Genomic DNA, 23,707 nt, shown 5'->3' with positions numbered 1-23,707 from the left:
AGCCTGACAGAAATCCACTTGCCCCCCCGCCCCCCGCCAAGAAAAAGTTCAGATCCTTGGTGGATTCAGTGCACAGCTCATAGCTTTCACCTCCACTGTGTTTATGAAGTGTATATGGAATCTGTCACTTTTCACACCACTCTTGTTAGTGATATGAATAATGCACGGGGACTTCCAAAGCTAACGTTGTGAAAAAATTATTTTATTATTTTAAATATTGATTCCGGGCCCTGAGAGCTGCATTGTTAGAAAATAGGCCTCATCAAATATTGAGCACAGTTGTGATACTTAATATTGATAGTTAACTCGGGGAAGGGCTCGCTGGAAGGGAAACGAAGGAAACATTTGCATCCTGGGTTGGAGAGTTGAGTTAATGTTTGTAGAGTCTGCTCCTTGCTCACAGAGTCGATGTGTACATTCATCCTTTCCTGCAGCAACCTGCTCACTATGCAATTTGCACGCAGTTGCATTGTCACCGTCGAAGGTGTTGTGAAAAATCCAGTAAATAATGTCCATATGTAGATAAATATCAACTTCTGCTTCGGTGGTTATTGTCACGAGTGCAGGGGCATATTTGATGGAACACAGGAAATTAAACGTTGTATTTGCACTTATTAAACTGCTGCAGACTTGAAATATACAATATACAATGCCCCCCCCCCATAATTTCACCCACATTATTTCTAATTGACTGATCGTTTGCATCTGCTTGTCTAGTGTTCTCTCCAAAGGCTTTTTCATCGCCCACGCTTTGAGACAAAATTAGTCAACAGCCGTTCTGCGATGTAGGACACAGACATTGTTCTTATGACGAAGCCAGAATGCAGCAGCAGCAGCAGCAGCAAAAAAAATAACCATTTCAAGATTGTATAACGAACGATGCCAATGAGTCAAGTCTAATGACGGTATCAGGATTAGTTATTAAAATAATGGCATTATTTCATTAATACAATAAAGTGTTTTTGGCTTTCTGCAGTTATTCCCACTTTCTGTCTTCCTCTACAGTGAGAGGCTTAATCAGCTGCCCCTCTAATAAGCTTGGTGATGGTTTCAAACTGAATGTGACAGAGAGTCTTTGGCATCCTGACAAGAAGAATGAGGCCTAAGTCCAGGGGTGTCAAACTCATTTTCTCCAAGGGCCACATTAGCATTATGTTTGCCCTCCAAAAGCCAAATGTAAACCTTAACACAGTAAAAATGTAACTAAATGTAATGTCATTTAATGTAAAATAAATGTAACTACTCCTTAACATCTGGTTAAATAATGATTTATTTTTATATTTAACTCTTTAGCCGCCACAGTAATTACAATAAAATATTCAGTTTTGATATCACTTTTTGAAAAGGTTGTAACTTAAAAATTGTTAGAGATAAAGCCATACTGTAAATGAGAAAAATCATAAGTATGAACCAAAGTTTATGATGGGAATAAATTAACACATTAACACATATTAAGAACATGTGTGACAGATGCAGCATTTTACAAAAACAAATGTCTGCACACAGCTCTCGCGGGCCACAAAAAATGACTTGGAGGGCCACATTTGGCCCCGGGGCCTTGAGTTTAACACATGTGCCTTCGGCGGATAGAAGTCCTCCGGCAGGAGCATGAAATGCAGATGAAAGGGAGCAGCAGATAACGCTGCGTGTTTGGTAATAAGGATCGCTGCACAAACATTGTACGTATCCTATATCATACGTCCACACCAGGAGATCAGGGACATGTTTACTTTAACGGTAATCTAAATGTCGAGTCCAAACGTGAACCACTGTCTGCAGCAAACAACAACAACAACAACAACTTGGACCAAAATAGAATAGAAATAGAAATATTTGTGAAATTGTGTGAAAAGTCATTTAAAGGCTATGGAGTGGAGGATGACACCGTTTGGCCAGCAAGAGAGGCTGACAGTACAATGGGGCCACCTAAAGTTCAATAGTGGGATAACAGCAGGGGAAATAGCGTGTGTACACTTCAGATTAAAATACTGGTAGTAAAAAAAAAAGAACAAAAAAAGACAAGACACCAAAAATCATTTAAAATGAATGTCATGTTTCATTTATTAAAAGACAAAACCAATTCATTTTGATCTTTGTGATGCTGCTCTGAGCCGATGGTGACGCTCATGTCTAATTAAAAACTGTGAGGAAGAGGGGGGCTGTCAGAAAAAGGTGAAAAGGTTGACCAAAAACACAGAATGACAAAATGTTCTCACATCGTGGAGACGCCAGTTTGGGTTCTGTATAAAAAACATTCTTACATAAAGATTTAAAATGTAACCTAAAAATTCTCTGTCCACCTTCACTCACTGATAAATGTCAGTTGTACCATTTCAATAATAAAATATCATTTTAAGGCACTTCAAAAAAAATCTCTCCTTTTCCGTCTAATGACTTGTGGACAGTGCCTAACTGGTTTTCCAATAGTTATCAGTTTATTTTAAATAAGTTGTTGTTTTTGATAAAAAATGCCTTCTTCACAAATCTGTTTTGAGTCTGTGAGAATCACTGGAAGGCTTTTTATGGTGTCTAAAAAGCAATGACATTAAACAAAGGCGAAATAAAATTCCTTCTCGATTGCATTGGGCGCAGTCATTAGACGTGGAAAGATGTGGGCTTGCAAGTCAAAACGGTTTTGTTTCGAGGGATCACATGTCAAAAACGCTGGCAGCACTGTCAACCAGAGCAGCAGAAGCATCGGGCGGTTTGTGCTGCAACATTCAGCGTCTGTGTACGATACGGTGATTACAAGAATATAAATGTGGGATCCTCAGCAAAAAGTTCTAGAGGGCATCTAAGAAACAAAATCTCACTTTAACTATTTGAATAAGTAAATTTTTTTTTTTTTTATGAGAACAATGTTGCAAGCCTTTGATATTTTATGAGCACAATGTGATGAGAACATTTGTTTACCTTCGCATGACAGCATGCAAAAAAAAACATTTCTAGAAAACATACAGTATATGACTTCAACAAACGCTCATTTAGGTTCATGCCCTCGGAGCTAAATTCAGATGATTCAACAGCATACTCAAGGCACACATACACACACACACACTTGTGTTATTGGCTGAATAATTACCTCCAAATAATCCTTTGTCAGCCTACAGAGAAAGTATCCGACCCACTTAAAACAAAATCTGTTAATTTCATCAATTTTGTTAAATAATAACAAATTATTACATCGTATGTCTTTGACAAATCCTTAATTCTCTCCTCTTCTAAATACCTGAATCCAGACAACTGCTTTCTGTCGTCATACGTATTTTTCTGGAATCATTATCATTATCATATCATGCTTTCATATTGTTATATAATAATATATAGCGTAATAGTTGCTGCTGCGGTACCTGTGCCAATCAAATGCGTTCACTGATGTGATTGATGATCTGTTGTCTCGAGGGTTCCCGGGTCAGAGAGAGACACTGACTGGCCTGACATGATCGATCCATAATGCTGACCGACTGCATCAGAGTCCAGTCAACGTCTCTGGCAGGGAGCATGAATGAGACACCAGAGGCTTACAGGAACTGTTTACGCCAGTCTGGGCTTTATGTGATTACCACTGACTTAATAATAAACTAGTGCTAAAGATCGGCTTAGATTACAAAAAAAACAGAGATGCCAGGAGATCTGCCAGCTGCAGACATGGAGGCAGAACAAAAATGAATGTGCACTACTCCAATATTCCAAATGCATTAGAGGAGGCAGTAAAGTCAGACAGACCACATTTACACAACAGCCTGGATATAAATCTTGACATTTTGCATCAGTAGTGATTAGAGCTAAAGCGTCATGTGAGCATAAGCACACAACAGAATCAAGAGAAATTGATTTACTCCTACACGCCTCCTTTAAAATCACATCTTTGAGATAAAGGGAAAATAAAAGCATCAAACACCGATTCTCCGATCGCCGATGATGCTGCCCCGATGAGTCCAGCCACTGTGATAATGAACTGGAGCGCTGGAATTAGTCATAAACTGTGACAGCATTTCATTTTGGGACGCCGGTACAGCAGCAACAGAAGAAACAAGGATGGCAGCAGGAGCAGACATCGAGCAGCAGACGCCACCTCAGGACTTAATCGATTACATTACCGGTATTCAAGTTAAATATAGAAAATAATTATCTCTACTCTAGCAAATGGTACTCATTGACGAATAAAGCAGTACTCTACAAATGTAGATTTAGTTTCTGCCTCACAGAAAGATATTTAAGTTTTCTAAGAGCTCCTGCCTGCATGAAACCAGATCCGTGTTTCCATCCATCAATGTTTGGAGACAATCTAAATCCAGAAGGCTAAATTATCAATACACTCGGCAGAGTTCTTTTGCTGTGCACAAACTCACACAGAAGGACACAGAAAATGTTTTTGCAAGGAGAAAAGTTATAAAAGAACCACGAATGTAAGAATGCACAAATGTTCAGAAAGAAACATAATCATGAACCTATGAAATCATTTAAACATCGACCTTGTGATTCTGCAGATGATGGATTGAAGTCCACCTGAGCAGCTCTAGAATTAGTCGTGTTTTACATTTCGGTGAATCTCTCTTCATCCGAGAAGGATATGTTGTAAACTCCATCGTAAGTCGGAATACTTTCCGACGCGTTCAGCTTGTCGTCGTCGTCGTCGTCATCATCCTCGTCGTACGTTCTCTTGGCCTTGTTGCTGGAGGAAGGGTAAAAAAAACATGTCAGTAATATTGCCTACCAGATGACGGATGGAATTCTCCCATGATCATTACGCGTACCAAATATTTCGGATCACAACGGACAGCATCCCAACGATGAGGCCGGCACACACGGCACCCGTAACCACCCCGAACGCAATGAGCCATGGAGGGATGTCGGGTTCAACCGGAACCGCTAGGGTGGGCATGATGCCGATAAACTCCAGAGTCTGATCGGACAGCAGGAAGGCGCTGTTGATGCGATGCCGGGACTTTCTGTTGCAAGGATAAATAAATACATTCAGTTAGGAACACTGGCTGTTCTCAAGTCTGCCGCATGTGTAAGATTGGAACAAGGAGTAATGTCACCGTAACCCCGGAGGATCTAAACCAGAAGTGGGCAAACTTTTTGACTCGCAGGCCAAAACGGGTTCTAAAATTTTACAGAGAGGCCGGGCCAGGAAGGGATGGATGGAGTATCTGTGTGAGCTAATATAAATGGCATGTAAAAGTATTTGGCCGTTTACAGGTAGCATTACAGGGAAAAGGAATGAGGTTTAATTATAATAACATTTTATTTAATAATATAATTTGATATAAAGTTTGGCGGACCGGATTAAAAAGCCCAACGGGCCGTATATGGCCCTTGGGCCTTAGTTTGCCCATGCCTGGTCTAAACCCTGTCAGGATCCCGGGTCAGGGAAAATTAATCCAATCAAATACACTGAAGCCTGGTGAAAAAAGTACAAACACTTTCTACACCCACTTACCCTAAGTCTGAAATAATATTTACTGGTAACTGGTAAAAAAAATAAAAAATAAAACTCAATTTATTAATAAAACCACAAATCCAATGAATTATTTTGCTGGAACTCGATGATTTTGCCTGTTTCAAGAAAATACACACAGATATCAGAACCGCGTGGCCCTAAACGTCACTATCAGAGCGGGATGCCTCTGATGAAAACATTTCTTTCTGGGTTTAACCATGCCTGATTTGTATTTTTCACCAAAGTCAGTGCATTATTCCGTGAGAAAAAAAAGTTGATTAAAAACAACCCATCAACCTAATTAATAGATATGTGCTCCTTTGACCCAAACTCTCCACAAAGTAAAAGTAGTCTATTCTGAACCATGAAATATTATTCTACCAAGTGTCGCAGAAATCTGTGAAGTTGCTTTTGTGTCATTCATACCTATCTCAGTATTGTATAAAAACAGCACCGCTGCTGAAGTTAATATTGCCGTGCTTCGTCGCTGTGCTGTCGCCTTTATAACTACTGTTTAATTGTGTTTCCATTTTTACCATTATTCCATAATTGTCACTTCATTGTAAAAGTCAGACAGTTTTGTTTTACCTGGTTAAGCAGGGTAAAGTCCTATAATGAGTGAGCATCTGTTCTCCAAATGGAATCATTGGCGTCTTGAACGATTCTATTTGTGTAGCTGTGGAAAATCCTCTCTTGATTCTGTGCCTCCCTGTAGTCAGCGTTCATCTTTTGCAGCTTACCTCACAGCCTGCTCCACATCGTCTTTATCGACAAGGACAGAAGCGTTCAGCGGCGATGTCACCACAAACCAGAACGTCACCCTGGGAGTCTCGTCACACACCATGATGTTTGACACTCTGGTGAAGTCCCACAAGACAATAAGCCTCCATCGGTGTTCAGGAAGGTCATCTTTCAGCTCCACGAATAAGTCCTTGAACTTCATTGTTTCACTAAATCAAATGCAAACAGTTTTCTTACTGAAAGTCCTGATCGCCGAGGTGATTCCTCATGGCAAAAGCCAGCGTCGCCCGAAAAAGGAACATCTCATTTTCATTCCAAGCATACTGCAACGACAACACAGAGCATATATGTCCTTCCTGCAGAAGACTTTAAGGTTAACTGATGACCAGATGAACCTTGTGCTTTGAGAAAGCTACCAGACATCACCGGAATGAATCGTGGCAAATAGTAACAATTTACTATTCGTATAGTGTGTCAATTATCAATCAGAAAAAGTAAGGGCAGACAATTGTATGAATAATCAGATGATCGTAAACGACGTGTTGAACAGTCAGAACTGAGCTTCAATCGCGTTATTTATGACCAGAGGCTTTGATGGTTTTGTGCAGGTGGCTGAATTTTTATCTAGAAAAGCACGTGGAGAGCACAGACCTCCGCCAAGCAGCTCAGTCCCCCTATTTATCGTGATTTACACCAAAGATTATTGTTTTACATTTATTGTATCTATATTTTTAGATTCCTTAACCATGAAAAGAAACCTTTAGAAATTGGATTCACATTGATATCATTCTTAGTTTAGTTTAGTTTTCAGCACACACATAATGGCGGGTTCTTCTGGATCTGGATCCACAGATTTTGAAGATACAACAAATCCAATTGCCCACTAGTAATTCCACAGCGTCTTGGTAAAGGCCAGCAAAAAACAGAACTTCCTTTGTGGAGGAAATAAGAGAGATACTATTGAAAGGGTCCAAAAACAAACTTTTTGTTTTGTTGTGAGAATTTACCCCGATTTCAACTGGATCTGTCCTCAGGTATTAAAGATAGAACACATCTGTTGGCATGTTCGGATGTGGAATTGCCACCACTATAAGACGATACTTGTTGGAAATCTCTATGTCTAATATTCAGTAGGCCGAAATGAAAGTGTAACACCATTTTTAGAAAGATCTTGATAATCTCCGCAATCCTGATCCAATCCAGATGAAATTCAGTGCTTTTACTGCAACGTTAACTCCAAATCAATCCAGGATCCAGGATCTGTTCTGGATCATTACCAAAATGTTTGCATCTGTTCCTGATAACATTCCCAACATTTCCTGTAAATTCCATCAAGATCTGTCAGTAACATTTTGAGTTATGTTTCTAACAGACAGACAAAGAGAAACAGCGGTAAAAACATAACCTCCTTGGCAGAGGTAAAAAAATATATATACATACAGCTTGATGTCCCAGAGCACCTCTAATGCTGAGTCGTACTCTGTAGCCTTCTACTGCATCTGCAGATAAAATACTTCACTGTGAGGTTAGGTTCATGGAAGCGTCTTCAGTTAGTTCCTCAAAAAGTCACACACAGTTTGACATAAAGGCCGGCATGTATTTTAAAGTGGAAGTCATTGTTCTGAGTTATTACGCCTCTAATCCGACTTTGTCAGACTAGAAGCAGCGTTCCACTCTGAACAGGCAGCAAAGAGCAATGATTATACCGCCGGCGTCACAGTATCTGTGTTTACTGACGGTATCTCTGTAGAAATATGTAAATGCAAAAGATTTAACCAAGAAGGGTAAAGGTTATTACATGTTGCCACGTACCTGGTTGACAAAGGGGCTCTGCCAGAGCAGATGACAAGCAGACAAGGAAAAGGATCTTTTCCAACATCTCCCCAAGGGAAGTAGAACAATGAAAAGCTGGCGTGAAACTCCCAGTGCTCAGTGATTTCAGGTCAGCAGACCAGTGGAAAAAGCCTCGGTTTAATGGTTAAGCCAGAAAACACCTGAGAGAGCCGTCCTCTTTTTTAGAAAGTCCTATCAGCTGGGCAGCTCCCCCTCGCCACAGCATGGGAGGGGTTAAGTGTGTGCTGCTGTTGGTTTGAATCCCCAAGGACCCAGAGAGGTCTGCTAATATGATCGACGTCACACACAGAGAAAAAGGCAACGTCTCAGCCTTCTGATGCTTGCTCAGAACAGAACAGTATGTAACCGTCCGGTGTGCCATGCAGCCGGACGGTAGTTTTGTAGTACTGTAATTTGACTTTCACACCTGACAGCCTCAGCAGTCTTCAGCCAAACCCTTTTAAACAGCAGGAACACTGCTCTGTGTTTCTTTACAACACAAAACAAGCAGAAAGTCTTGAGCACCATGGCATAAGATTGTCAGTCAAATCCCAGCAGGCATGCCTTACCGACCAGTTCAATGGCATGTATTTCACGGATCTCGGATACATTTCTATGAAGGAGTCATGACTTTAGTTTGTAAGACAGAAGCGTCCGAACATATCTGCTCTTTAGATAAGATAAAAACCAGCAGCTGCATACCTGGCAGGGCAAATTAAATGGTTTCTGTGTCTGTTCCAGCTTCAGAACACAATGACCCAGCATAGCACACACGGGACCGCACAATTCTGTTAATGTGCCAAATATGCACCTTTTTTTATGTGCAGCTGTACGTCACTTACTCCCTAATTACCAACTGAGCTTAATTGTGCCAGTTAGATAGATGATGATGATCTATCTTAACTCGAGAGAGAGAGAAAACAAACAGAAAAACATTACAAATATAAAATGCTTCCATACAGCGAGTATGGTGAAATGAGCATCTCCAGAATCCCTGGGGCCCCCAATGTGATTTGGAAAAATAATATTTGCTTGGTTTGCTGTGGCATCTAAGATAAAAGCAATATAATTTACTTCATTTCCTTCGCTTTGCTGCGATGCCACAGATTGTACATTTGTTTTCTGGCCAGATGAGGGCAGCAGCATCCAGGTTATTTATTAAGACACTTATGAGGAGTAGCATTTATTTATTAATTTACTATAATTAGTTTACCAAATACAGAACTATGAGTTGTGTATAAGTTATAAGTTCAGTTGTCTTAAATAACTCACTGGTTTCAAATTGAGTCATTGGTTCTGTTGCACTGACGGCAGTGAAATACTATTTATTATCATCACTATTATATACAGTTTAATATTATATAATATGTTGAGATATATCAATCAAAAGGGACGTTTTACCCTCTGTTCAAAGATTTTTGGAATTTAATGTGCGTGTTTGGATAAAACGCAGTGCAATTGTTTTTTTTTTGTTTTTTTTTACTTGTAATGGAGTATTCTTACATGTAACATGTTGGTACTTTTACTTGAATGTATAATCTGAATACTTCTTGCATCATTATTGACCTGTGTGAATTTTTAAGCTTCCAAATTGTATTTTCGTGGACAATTACATATTTAAAGGTTTTCCTTGAGCATGGATTTCTCTTTATCAGTGAGCGGAAGCTCATATGAATCTTTCTTTTTATACATATAGTCCAAACACTTGACTTGACAGAAATCAGACAGTTAAATGTCACAGACAGTTGTTTCTTTATTATGGGGTGTTAAAACAAAGCAGGCCTTTTATTCCAAAGACAATAACTCCCTCTTCTTCCTGCTCTCTACCGCCCCTGCAGGCGCCTCTCGGTACTGCTACAACCGGCTGTCAGGCAGCAAGAGTGGATCCGTCTGGTCCGAGCGGCCAGATTTGCCTCAGAGAATATTTACTACTCCAGCCGGAGGTGCTGCCAAATGGAAACAGGAGCCGGCGTTTGCTGCGCCATGCATCGATCTGCGCGCGTGTAGTTCGGCTCCAGCGTGTCCATCCATGCGGCAGGAATGGATCAGGAACCCGGCGCGGCGTCTGCGGGGAGTTTCATCTCCCTGAATGAACACGAGCAGCGGTATTACTCGGGGCTGCACAGCCTGTGCCAGGCGGACACTTCGGGGAAACTGTCGTCCAGCAAAGTGGCGGAGCTGTTCAAGGCGTCTCAGCTGCCGCCCGAAGCCCTGCATAAGGTGAGCGCCGCGCCGCACCGCGCCGCAACGCGCCGCAACGCACATCCGCGTCCGCCTGATCATCACATGTCACCATGCGTAAAGGGCTGAGCCTGCAGCTGCTGACCGCCAACGTGCAGGCTGGCCTCTCCAGCGCCTCTTGCTATACGGTGTGTGTGTGTGTGTGTGTGTGTGTGTGTGTGTGTGTGTGTGTGTGTGTGTGTGTGCGTGTGTAGGTGTGTGTGGGGATCAGAGGTTTAACACACCTACCCACACTGCATCAGCTGTGACTGTGTGACAGCACAGTTTCATCCACATAGAGGGAAATCCATGTCTTACACCTCGACTCGGGGCTTAATTTAGAGTCTAATTGGAGGTCAGCTCCCACATGGATACCATGTTTGCATTTCAAGTCAAGGTCATCCGTTTTGCCGTTGTTTGTTTGTTTGTTTGTTGTCATTTGTTTACGACTGTGGACAGAAATTGTGGCGTTGTAATTTAGTCTGCCACCTGCCAGAGAGACGTCTGCAAAATCTTCCTAAATTGAAGAGCCACCCTTTTTGTATTTCAGCCCATGAAGTGAATTATCCACCAAGCCCCCCTGATAAGTGTGAGGTCTTTTTTTGTTTAGTTTTTTCATCAAAACCAATGAATAATCCCATAAGAAATGTAAAATGATTTAAATTGGAAAGAAAACAAATACTGGATTCAGCCTTTTGTCTGCACATGCGCCAAATTGTCCCACCAAGGTTCATGGAAATCCGTTCAGCGATGTTCAGTATTTATTTATTTTTATAAATGCTGCTGACAAAGCAACAAGCAAACAGATTTGGTTGGAAGTAATCATTATGTCAGTTAGTGTGACTCTTGAGTCTGTTAAAATTAGTTGTTTTTTAAATCACAATGACACTGAGCTTGTTTTGTCAAGCAAACGTCCTCAAGAATCCGCTTTCATTTAAACCTCACAGTTCAGCTGGAACCTGGAAATGACAATTGATTTCAACAATACTTTGATCAACTATCAAATTTGTCAGCAATTAATTTATATCATAATCGAGCAACCTTTAGCAGTAATTCTTGTTTTGTAGGCCCCGTTTTTCCACACATGGTAGCCATAAACATCATTTTGCTGACCCACCGCAGGCATATCAACATATTTTTCCAGCTCAGACAAGTACAGCAGGTCGCTGCCCTCCGTTCACGTCTCGATCACACCCCCTTGGGCCTGCTCCCGGCCATCGCTGCCCATTGTGTCTCTGTGTGGGTGTCAGGAAGTTTGGCATGGAGCTCTGCTTCCTTCCTGTCCATCCTGGACCAACGCCACCACCGCATGGGAGTGATTGACATGCGGCCTTCTGAGCTGTGTGCTTGGGGGGGCTGCAGGATGCCTGCACGATCGCTCTTGGGCTCAGAGCTGGCTTCTGGGTCAAAAAATGCCCAATGGTATCAGCGGCGTCCTAAATGACGCGTTTCCTGCACGAGCTGGCGCAACATTAAAAGTCGTGTTGGGATTTCACCCGATTTGGTTTTTACTGTAAATACTCTTTGCTATTTGTTGAAACAAGGGGAGTTTTCTGCCACGCGGTTCATCGTTGGTGTGTTTTGTTTTGTGTGTCAGCTACTCGGCGTGTGCGATCAGTCGTCTCGTGATTCTGCTACTCGATGAGTCGGGCTGAAGATGCAGGACTCTGGTGTGTAACTTCTGACTAGAGCAGCTTAATGTTGACACACTTCGCTGTGGAGCCCGTCTGCTTGCCCAAGGTGTGGTTGTGATCAACATATTACTTTCTGTGTCTGCTCTGCTGGTGTTTTCACATCCAGGACCAATAGCGCCCCATGTTTTATTTCCTCAGGTGTGGGAATGTGTCATTTATTCATGTCCAGAGAATCATTCCGGTGATGACGTGATGACGTCTTCCTTAAATAACTTCCCTCACGGCCTTCACCGGCGTGCCTGAAATAAACACCTTGTGACCTCGGGCAAACTCGCCAGCGCTGCAGACCGAACGTTCAACGTTGGCGCTGCCTCTTATTGGCTTTTAGTTGTTGTGGATCTGCCTATGAAAGCTGCTGGATGAACACAATGCAGTTCACTCCACCTGTTAGATAGTTCTACCTTACCTGCTCAATTTAAATTTAATCAGATCAGCTGCCTGTTTGGTGACTTATTTTTTTATTTATTTTGTTATCGTATTCACACCTTTACTTTTCCACTGACAGTCACAGGATTCGCCCGTCTGCTTGCTAAGCCGGTAAAACCACATTTCAGTTTACACTTTGGATTTTGTAGGGATGATGATGAGTCCTACTAATAATCTTCTTAGATACCTCTAGTATATACAGTTAACGTTTAATGAAATCACCCCGGCTCAGCGTCAACCAGCAGCAAAGGCAAGCGTTTAAATGGGTTTTCAGATGCATTCCACTCCCACCACCTCACACGAAGGCCCACACTGCAAGAGAGCGTCTGTGTGTCCAGCATCAGCCTCGACAGACATTAGGACACCCGGCATCGAGGCCCCCAGGGGGGCCTCCGTATCTGAATCTGAAGGGCCACAATGGAGAATACCAAAGTGTTTTGTTTTTATATCAGATGAAATCCCTAACAAAGATTAATGATGGTCATCATTAATGCAATTATCAGCCCCATACATTTTAGTCAGAGGAGATTCACATGAACCCAACAATAAACTCGGCTCTAAGCAGACGTTTTGTTCAAAAAGGTTCCTCTATTTTATTTTATCTATATTTTTGGGACATATTTATTTCATTATCCTGTGTAATCCTAATCCGCTTTGCTCCCCCAAAGCAGATGTCGTAATCCAAAAGAGTACTGAATGAACCAAACCAACTGCCCTGATGATTCTTCACGTAGCTTTTATTCTGCGAGCAGAACCTGTAATCTGTGTTAATGTTAAATAACACAGATTACAGGTGTTGTAGGAAATAGGAAGGATGACATTTTCCCACCGCTGTCGTTTCAAAAAAAAGATGCTACTCTTGTCTTTCAGGTGACTGAGGTGTGTGGAGCAAAGCGTCTGGGCTACTTTGGTACTCCTCAGTTCTTTGTGGCCCTGAAGCTGCTCGCCGCCTCCCAGGCCGGTCTTCCCGTCCACATGGAGAGTGTGACAGTCAGTAAGTCCGCTGCTACGAGAGGAGGCGTTCTACAAGAGCAAAAGGGGATCAGGAGATTATCTTAACATGGCAGGATTTGGTCTAATCTGGATGAAAGGGGAGTCGCATGGAAAAGGGTTAAGTGGGTTTGCCCTCATTAGAAGAGCATACAATCAGTCACACCCCGAACAATGAGCAAATCTGTTTTCCACCGAGGCAGCAAGATGATGAGGAAAAAATGCATTCAGAAGGTTCATTTTCACAGCAGTGTGATTCAGCAGCAGCTCGCCTCAGCAGAATAAAACAACCCGATTGATCCTAGATGTATCGTACAAAAAAAAAAAAAGTACAAGTATTTTTGCACATTGTAATATTTGAAAAAGAAAAGAAACAATTCCAATATAAAATAAAAAGGAATTAAAAAGGAATCTGAAAGAAGTCTCCCTTCAGATCTACCTCTGCCAAGGTTTGTTGGGTTGAAGATTGAACCAGAGATGCGATACTCAGCCGTCCCTCCGAGCGCAGATGGTCAGGGGGCTCAATGTGGGGCCTCGCCTGGCTCCGTCTCCAGGACCCCGGCCGACAGGAGCGCCTTCAGACACCTGGAGACAAATGTAGAAAAGAAGGTGAGCTTGGGATGAGAGTTCACAGAGGCTCCACTGGTGCTGAAAGGTGCAAACAGGGTCAACGTCATCTAACGTGTCCTCAGACTGTTGAGCAACTGACGTTGTGTAATTCATAATGAGCTGTATTTATCAACAATATTGCCGTTAACCATTCTGAATAATCAATGTATTCAGTTTTAGCTGACATTGTACATGTACTTTGGGCTTTTGCATTGTGACGTTTTTGCGTTTTCGCTACTTCCTGAAGTGAATTGTTGTTCTGTGAGTTTGTGAAAAGTAAAAACTATCCTGTCCCCGAAGGAACCTCGGTCCCCGCCACGATCGCCCCGCAGCTCGCCGCCCGACTCCCCTCTGGCCTGCCGCAGCTGCCTGCACGGCAAGCAAAGAAACGGGGCTGACTCACAGACCGGTAAGCAAATGTTTGAATCACCTGATCTCATGGGAAAAGGCTGCCTTCTATCAACAGAGCAGTCTTTAAGTACACCTTGTTTGTTTTTTTGTTTTAGTCTTACGGGTCAGGCCAGAGGAATCCGAGTATTGGCTTTCAGGGAGAAACCTTTCGATGTTGTTTTCTTTACTTTGAAATGTGTTTTTTTTTTTTATATATTTTTTTGACTCAAGTATAACGACTTGTTACTACACATGTTGCACTACAGAATTGAAAGGAAACTCGAGCTTTAACTGCAGCTCTGGTTCCTCCCTCATCTCTTTTCACTCTCCTTGTCTTCAGATCTTTAAATCCCTTAGATCAGGAGGAAATCAATGCATGTGTGTTTCTCCTCCTCCAATATATATATATATTTTTTCCCTTCTATCTTTAGCTTACGAAAGCAAACGGTCCTCACGGACGATCTTTCAGCCACTAAAAAGATCCTCGCCCAGCCACTACGGGACCAAACCCACTGTGGAGCCTCCTGTGATGGTTCAGGTAAGGCCAGTTTATTTATTTATTCTTCTTTTTTTTTTACAATCTTTTAAAAGCTCATCTAACTCTGTGTTCTCCCCAGGCCTCCTCATCAGAGAGGCTCGAGGAGCAGGACACAGTTTGTTATTCTGAGGATGACCCCTGGAGGATCACAGAGGAGCAGCTGGAGTATTACACCAATCAGTTCAGGATCCTGCAGCCTGACCTGGGCGCCCTCATCCTGGGTACGCCCCCCCCCCCCCTTCTGCTGAACCTTTTTATAACAGGAAAGGTCACGTTCAAACAGCCAATGCTTCGTCACTCTTCTCTAGGGGCCATTGCAAAGAGCTTTTTCACAAAGTCCAAGCTGCCAATACCGGAGCTGTCCCACATCTGGTGAGTGCTGACCGCCAGTCACATGAGATAAGCTAGTTGACAGTATCCATATGCTTATTGTCCAGCAAGTTAAAGTTATATTTAATGCTGAGTCTCAAGGAGGTTGCTAACCTATAGTCTTTCGTTAGTGTATTATTATTATTGATCAATTCTTATTTTACTTTTTCCTTCAAGGAAATAGCAGTTTTTTCCCAAATGAGAGTATAAAATAAAAATACACTCTAAAAAAATCAATCATTCCAGATAACATCAGTCATCGGGATTATTGCTTTAGGAGTACTTCTAAATCTCAACGCTCAGGTTCTAGATGTTTTTAAAAGTCTGAACTCATTTTTAAGGGAGTTGAGCGATGCGGACAGAGATGGCGCTCTCACTTTCTCTGAGTTCTGCACAGCCTTTCACCTGATTGTGGCTCGTAAGAATGGCTACCCCCTCCCAGAAACCCTTCCTCTGACCCTGCAGCCCGGGTTCATCCTGCAGGAGGAGAATGTACCGGACTCCCCTCAGGTGAGGACAATAGACGCGAGTCTGAAACATTCTGTCTTCACAAGAAAATTAAAACTGTGCTTTTTGGCAGGGTGCGGAGCCTCTCATTGTGTTTGAGGATGCGGAACTGAGGCCTGGTCAGACGGTAAATCAGAAGCTGTCAGTTTCTAAAGCAGTGGGTGATGATTCATCTTCACCGCCTCTAGGCGGCGCTGTTAGGCTAAACATAAGCCTGTTCCTGCCCTGTCAAGCGTGTTCGTCTTAGGGCAAAACCTCCTGAAAACACATTGACATTTTTTTCCAGCAGTAATGTGCGATTATAGGTAATAAAACAGACCCTTATTTTTGTTTTAGGATCCAAGTGTGGCCCCAACAAAGCAGGAACTGAACGAGGAACCAGGTAAACAATGTAAATTCCTGTTATATACAATAATAATACAATACTCAAAATACAGAGAAAAATCACAAAATATACATCTTTAGTTTTGAATTTTAAAGTTCAAATGAGAATGTGTCTTGAAAACTACCGGTATTGGTTTTTAATTAGTGTATACTTTATGATTGTATATTCATTGATTTTTATTTTGTATTTTTTAATGATTGCTGTTCATAATCAAGTCCTATTCTCCTTGCCGATGTTTGCGTTTCAGTGGCGAAAGATGGAGGCGTGAAGAGGGGGGCGCCATCTCAAGATAAGCGCGTTCTACAGCTCGCCGCTTTTCCTATGAGACCAGGTGATTTCGAGACTTCCCCTGATGTGGGGGAATGTTTGAAAGTGACGACTTTGCTGCCGTACAAAGAAACTTCATGTACCGCAGATACCATCAGTGCCTTCACTGTGAAACTGTGAAACGACAGTATTTCGTGTGCATCAGGATGGATTGGTATATTCCAATAAAAACATTAGTCTAGCATTTTTTTGCACATGTAAAGAAAATCACATGATTTAAATAAAAAAATCAGTAATGGGTCCTCGCCACCTGACACACGGGAAACCATGCGGAGTGAAGGTTATATATTCTAAATCTCTGTTACTTTACAGATGTGAAATTAGGAAGTAGCTGCTTCTCATTTTCCAACATAAAAGCCAGCGGTCTGACGCTTTGCTCACTTTAACGATCCCCCCACCTCACAGAACCGCCTCAGGACCTGGACCCACAGATGAGGACTAGAACTCGACCGAGGTGAAACAGATTATACAAACTGTCAAGAACACAATCCTGTTTTGCTCATTTAACCCCCGACTTGTTGTTTCTGCACCTGCAGGTCCTACTCCAGCACGTCTTTTGAGGACGCCATGAAGAGAGCGGAGGAGCCTCCGACGCCTCCGCCTCGACCCCAGAAGACCCATTCCAGGGCTTCCTCCCTGGACCTCAACAAGCTCCTCCAGCAGGGCGCTCCAGGTACGACTGGCGGCTGGCTTACACACCATTACCCACTTGGGCCTGTTTTCACACCTGTTGTGTTTTGTTTATGACAGTTCTTCTTTCATGGGAAATGATAAGGGGAAGTTGAGATAGGTGGGTTCTTTCATTCAGGAGATCACACAGGAGCGAGTCTGTGTCTGCTTATGAAAATACGAGTGCTTTATTTAGCTTAAGAATTGAACTGCCTAAATATATGGCTTAACAGGCAGTGTTATTTTGTTTTATTTTATTTTAGGGGTGAAGTGTGGATGGTTGCCAGCCCTCCCACCGAGACCATCAAATTCACAGGTAAGCCTGCTGAGATGAGGGCAGCCGTACATGCTGCTGTTCTCTTATAGCAGGCGAACAAAGCTTTTTATTGTTCCCTTGAACTGCAGCTTCACAAACGTGGGATCGGCGCCTGCTTGCTCTCTGTCTTTCAGGTTTCTCATTTTATGAACGCTGCAGAGAAAACGCAGCAGCCAAACTTTGCTGACTTCGGTCACTTTAGAGAAGAGGTGAGACTGAACTCTGATGATCTGCTTTTATATGTTTTTCAGTAAGTTTCTTCAGTAAGCAACAAAATTGAAAAGATACAAATTCAGGCTTTCCACTCCTTCATCTTCGCCCTCCTCTCCCACGTGTCATAAGCGTGTCCCCCAATGTCATCTATGTAAAATATACGGGACTCAATTCCAACACACGAATGGTTGTGACGGCGGCGTTCATCAAAGGGCCAGTGAATGCAACGCATTTTCTTTCCCTCTGCACTTTCAACCTCTTCGTCCTCCATTTGTCTTTCCTGACATGTTTTACTGCTTCATTTTGGTTTATCCTTGTCCCCTGTCGCCCAACACAGCCATCCAGTCTCATAATAATAGCCGTGACTGGAATACGTGCCAGGCCTGTTTCCATTTATGTTTTAGGATCTAGTTTTAAGTGGTCAGTTTTACAATGTCAAATCAGTTCTGAGCAGTATGTTCTAATATTTGTTCATATCAGATAATCAACATAAAATAAACCAATATTAATGAAGCTAACTGAATGAGTGAAGTATGAAAATAATTTTAATTTTAACCTCCGGATCCTTCCTGAAATCAGCCTCAGACATAAATAGAATCTAGTGATGCTCGTCACATTCATATTTAAGAGCTTCCTGGTTGTTCAGTCTTGTCTTTGTTTTGTTTTGCTTATGTCATACATAAGGAGTCTGACTTCTCTTTGTCTGATCAGATAAAAATTTAAGGTCAAAGGTTACCACACTTCCTAATTTAATTAAAGCATTCTGGCTCCGCTCATCTTCTTTATTCCTCCTTTAGTGGTTTGGTCTCTTCCTCTCTGTAACTATTGTCTGTGTAGTCTCGCCATCAGTCTTTCTTCCAACAAGATGTTTTTCTTAATCTTTATTAAAACCAAAGAGAGTGGATGATCCCAACCGTGGCAACTAATTAAACTCAAAGCAGCCACTTTTCCCCAGACATAACTGACCTGTGCAACGTTAACTCATGCAATGTCAGCAGTTTCTGCTCATTTCGCCCTATTTTTCAAGACGCACATAATATTCTTTACGATGACTATGCAAACACCGAACATGCCAAATGAAAGATTAAAGTATCTTCTTTCGTCAGGCAAACAAAGGTGTTCCTACCATTTTTTTGTGTTCTGGAGTTATTGGACGTTGAAGAGAGGCAGAATTCAATTTCAAACCTAATTGACAATTTGTTAGAGGCATGTGGCAAGGAAGAGCCAGGTCAAATTTAGTGCCGATCATATAAAGGGATTGATCCAGGTTTTTTTTTTTAACCTTATATTTTCTCTGATCCTGTCTGCTTTATAGGGAAATATTTTACAATGACAGAAACAACATATTTTGAATGGGTGGAGCTTCGCCAGGCAACCTTAACAGATGTGTAGGATGCATTCTACTGTGCACCTTTTGACTTTAACTGTGGCGCAGTGGTTAGCGCTGTAGGTACCGGGTTCCAATCCTTCCAACAACATGTAATTTAGGGGAATTGGTCACTCCAAATTGTCCGTTGGTGTGAGTGTGTGCGTGAATTATTGTCTGTTCTCTGCGTGGCCCCGCGATGCATCCGGGGTGTGCCCCGCCTCTCAACCGTAGCAAGCTGGGATAGACTCCTGCAACACTTTTTCTAATTGCATTCTAGTTCACGTCTTCTCTGCAGTTAACCTAAACGTTATTTCCCTTCTCCATACTTCTCTTCCAGTTGCTTATCTTCCCTTCCCTTCTCTTCTCTTCACTTTGCTTTTCCCAAACTACATAGTTTCCCAGTGACCACAGCAGGAGAAACCGCAGTGCATTTGGTGCGACACTGGGCAGACAGTTAGGAGTGATATTCATGCAGCCGGTACTTAATCATCTCTATTTTCTTTCCCCGGGAACTGAAGAGTTGCATGCACATTTCTATCAGTCCCACTGCTACCCACTCACCCAGGCCCGCCGTCTGCTCCAGGCCACCGAAAACATTTGCCATAGATGTACTAAGTTGTAAATCCATGCAGACAGAGAGTTGGAAAGCATCAGAGTCGCCTCCTCTGTCCCTCTTTGTTGAAACTCTTCTGGAGCTTTAGTTCATAATCTAGTCACTTCATATCAGGTAAGTTAGGCCAGTCGCAAAGACCTTAGATGCGACTATAACAGCAACTCTCGTTCTCTGCTGCTGTGAAACAGCTCTGACGTCGGCTGGTGTTGCCCACACATGCTGCCGTGGTTTTCAGCCACTGTGGCATCGACTACTGTACCTCTTTTGTTTTTTTTACGTTTCCATGCTGTGGTTGTGTTTCCCATCCAACGGAGCAGTGAATCTCAGGGTCATTTATTTTTGACTGCTTGCGTTGCTCGGTAGGATGGATTTTTAAGGTTTCTTGGGTGCAGTCTGCAGAAGCAGCACTGGCTTGCTCAAACCATCAGGAGAACCCAGGCATTCAAGTGCCACCACAATGGCGACAGCAGCACTTAGAAGTTAGTGGAGCATAGCCACTAAATGCAGCATTAACAGATGGGGAAATGATGGAGTGCAGAAAAGGTCCAGAAGGTGCTGACTAGTAAGTAGCGCCTTCAAAGTTCGCAACCTTTCCTGTGGAATTGCAGAGAAGCTAAACTTAAGAAATTGAACTGTATATGAGGACCCGTCTTCAGGCGCTTGCATGTTTCACCCCTCCTGAATGAAAGCAGGTGCAGATACACCATACATTATGCCTAGAAGAGAATAATGGCTGAAACGCAACAAGACGATGCAATAAAAAGCAAGGTAATCCATCATGGCGGCCCCCCCGAGGACGCAGGAAGCCACGCTTGGAGAGCACTAGATCTTGATCCTTCTAGGGAAGATACTCATTTACAGCCAGGGCAGGGCATGCGCGCTTCATCCTGCCTCTTTAGCAGCTTCTTGACATCAACCGTCTTTTTGGGAGATATCTATTATTATATACTTGAGGCAATGTGGCCAATGTCCCAGCAATTTCATTGTGTTGTTGAATTTTACTCGGGCATTTGCTTTTGTTGCAGGAGGAGAGCACTATGAAACCTGAGGAACGGGGTCCGTGCTCTCGTTTTGGACCGAGTACTGAAGACCTGACAAATGCTTCAAAGCAGGTCTGTATTTGCTGCTGTAGACGCGAGACACTCCTGTCGGCTTTATGTCAAGGGTGCCTGCGTCTCCTTTTGGAGTGCGGACGATCGTTTTATTTTATTTTGATTTCCATTTTATGATAACCTTCCTCAGGATATGATTGGAGCTTCTTACAGTCAGGCACCACAGAAACCGGCCCGCAGGAAGCATCACCCAGATGCCCAGAACCTGGAGGCAATGCCTCCCCCTGGCATGCCATTTCCTCCCACTGCCAAACCTGCTCAGAAGTAGGTTCGCTCTTAAGTTGTAAAATGCCATTGTTTATTTTTGTATTAGATCAGTGTTTCCAGTTTCCTTTTTTTTTCTGCACATCTCTGGAGTGGCTTTGGATATTTGGAATTTTAACTGAGTAGCAGAAAGACAAAGTTAGAACCTTGCTAGTGAACATTGCTATTTAAACATTTAAAAAGATACTGACATTGCATTTCGACGAAAGCAACACAGATCTCCAAGGAGAATGAATTCTGACCTGTAGTAGGAAGAAAACTACAAATGAAGTCGACTGTAACATGTAGACACATAAACTTTAGGTATCAATCTGTCAGTGGTGTGGTAACAACTTGCTGCATTGTCTTCAAATGGAAACATGTCCGATTTAAGTCTGTGTAGGTTCCCAGTCATCCAGGCCGAGGTAGATAAAAAATAATCTCCTTGATTCAGATTTAAAGATTCCGTATTCTACCCTTTTTCCACAAGTTAACGCAGTTCCCGGACACTTATATGAAATGTATGTGACTGAGTCTTTGGTCAAAATAGCAAACAGATGCTTGCAGGACAGCGTCCGTCATTTCTGTCTCAAACAGCTCTGTCAGAAAGGCCTCTGAAAACTAAACTATAATGTGCATGCATGTGCACGTTTTCGTACTGTGACGTCACAGTAAGAGAGATTTCATCCCAGAAGCGTTTCAGTAAGTGATTACAGACCTACGCAGGATTGACTGGATGGTTTATTTAGCTATTTTTTTGTCGATAATGGCCCAAAATCACCATCATAGTGTAGAAAAATGGAAAAAGTGAGTTTTTCATAATAAGGGACCTTTAAGCACTAATGTAAGAATCGTAATGTGATAAATAACACCTGAATGGTATTCAGATAGGGGCATTTCACAGGCATTCAGCCGCATCCTAACCCATAATGCTTCCAGCATGTGTGCCTCTGTCTCCGTATTGACTAGACGGCTGGTTGAGGCTGTCGGCGAGGTAGAAGTCGAGCATCAATAAGAGAAGGAATGCCGGCTGGAGAGTCGATGTAAAATCCCGTTACTTTTGTCTGCTCATTTCAGTTTCCATTGTTTCAGAGATTAACTTTAATCCCATCTCCAAACATGATGGTTAGAACCAAGCGCTGAAAGTAATGGAGATAGCTCTGGAATTCAGTTTGCATTCATTCTCGTGTTTATTTAAGTCATTCTCTTTCTACAAGGTCAGTTCAGCAATCTCAAAGTTGAATTTAAAAGCTGTGTAAAATGGCTAACTTTCACTCTCAGGCTGCCATCCAGACAGAAGCGGGAGATCCAGATGGCAATCCGGAAAAACAAGGAAGCTAACGCGGTGCTGACACGTCTGAATAGTGAGCTCCAGCAGCAACTCAAGGTCAGCCATCGTTTATTCAGCCGTTAACACCATTTCATAGCTTTTGATTGTGTGTAAAAAAAATAAAATAATAAAGTTGACATTTTCATAAAAGAGTGCTTAGTTGCTCTGCCACCAATCCCTCGTGGCTGACCTCATGGCACAGGCCTGGCTGTTTGCTTTGGGGATCTGCCCGCGACACACGATCACAGTTGGAACACATGCTGCGTGCCTGTCATTCTCCTCGTAAATCCAAGAGTGAATCCGCCCCACTCACATGCAGCACATCAGAGACAAACAGATACGAATATCAGAGTTCAAATATGCCGTTTGATTGGAAGCCAGGTTTATTTTGCTATTGTGGCATTGCTCTCCCCGTCGCTGCTTGGTAATCTGCTAATCTGGGATGTCATTTGCTTGCTTCAATTCTACACTATCAATGCATGTGTGGAATTCTGCAGAGGAAGGCATATGCGTCTTTTTATAGAATCTGGCCTTGTTGGAATACCAAACAGCCACAGAATCCACAACTGTCTTTCAAAATAGAGCTCTGACTGGTCAGGCATCCAACTGCACCAGGGTGTGTGAGGAGAAACGTGAGGCTGGATGAACCTCGCTCTTAAAAATAAAGCAACATGTGAACTAAATGAAGGCTGCTAGGCTAAAGTGACCTTTTCCCCCAGCATCACAATCAGGGACACTTTAAATTTGTTGGCTTTTCACTTTTCTTGCTGCCTTCATGCTGAAACATCCTTTTATTATGAACAATAAATCGACTCACCTTTTCTGTGGCTTCCAAACAAACCCTCAACCTTACCCAGATAATCAAAGATATTTATTAGAATGATGCTCAGTGAGCTCTACAAGGTATGTGTCTGGCTTTTAATATCTAAAGAGGAAAAAGTGGAGTTGTGATAACTTTAATGATTATATAGAAATATGAAGTTGTAGACATGAAAGAACATGAAACAAACCAAATTGCCAAACTGCATGTTGTATGTTCTGTGCAGTGATTAGAGAGCATTCTGGGTGTCTTGCTTCGGTTGCAGGTGGTTCACCAGGAGAGGATCAGCCTGGAGTCTCAGCTGGAGCTGCAGCGGCCTCTGGCCTCCACGTGACTCGGGTCTTGATGGGAGCGTTACTTGTGTCTCACTGGAACACATCTCTATCAAGCAGCGAATGTTTCAGCCAAAAACCAGAAAGTTGTCTTTTTGTCATGTGCATCATAAAACAGAAAAAAGGTTGAAAAGGGGACGATCATGGACGTGATCCAACATGAAAATGTTACTGTAATACTTTTATTCATGCTTTCCAAGATTAAACCTTTCATT

The 23,707-nt window shown here is 42.5% G+C and overlaps 2 protein-coding genes across 2 annotated transcripts; one reads left to right on the top strand and one right to left on the bottom strand.

Moving 5' to 3' along the window:
• Positions 1 to 4,536: 4,536 nt before the first annotated feature.
• cltrn (collectrin, amino acid transport regulator) lies at positions 4,537 to 8,066 on the bottom strand. Its single transcript, XM_068743862.1, has 6 exons — positions 8,000 to 8,066; positions 7,628 to 7,686; positions 6,425 to 6,510; positions 6,187 to 6,303; positions 4,758 to 4,952; positions 4,537 to 4,675 (listed from the first exon to the last, which is right to left on the bottom strand). The coding sequence occupies exons 1-6, from the start codon at positions 8,064 to 8,066 to the stop codon at positions 4,537 to 4,539; spliced, it is 663 nt and encodes a 220-aa protein (XP_068599963.1).
• Positions 8,067 to 10,060: 1,994 nt separating this feature from the next.
• On the top strand, positions 10,061 to 23,494 carry reps2 (RALBP1 associated Eps domain containing 2). The gene is made up of 19 exons (XM_068743875.1): positions 10,061 to 10,240; positions 13,231 to 13,354; positions 13,784 to 13,959; positions 14,260 to 14,368; positions 14,781 to 14,887; positions 14,967 to 15,108; positions 15,196 to 15,259; positions 15,598 to 15,766; positions 15,837 to 15,920; positions 16,100 to 16,145; positions 16,396 to 16,479; positions 16,881 to 16,929; positions 17,012 to 17,139; positions 17,408 to 17,460; positions 17,595 to 17,669; positions 20,681 to 20,767; positions 20,898 to 21,031; positions 22,292 to 22,397; positions 23,426 to 23,494. The coding sequence occupies exons 1-19, from the start codon at positions 10,061 to 10,063 to the stop codon at positions 23,492 to 23,494; spliced, it is 1,986 nt and encodes a 661-aa protein (XP_068599976.1).
• Positions 23,495 to 23,707: the final 213 nt, after the last annotated feature.

Source organism: Brachionichthys hirsutus, chromosome 9 (genome assembly GCF_040956055.1).
Source record: "Brachionichthys hirsutus isolate HB-005 chromosome 9, CSIRO-AGI_Bhir_v1, whole genome shotgun sequence".
Taxonomy (NCBI): domain Eukaryota; kingdom Metazoa; phylum Chordata; class Actinopteri; order Lophiiformes; family Brachionichthyidae; genus Brachionichthys; species Brachionichthys hirsutus.
Note: the sequence above shows the minus strand (reverse complement) of the source record. Positions and strands in the feature narration are given on the sequence as shown.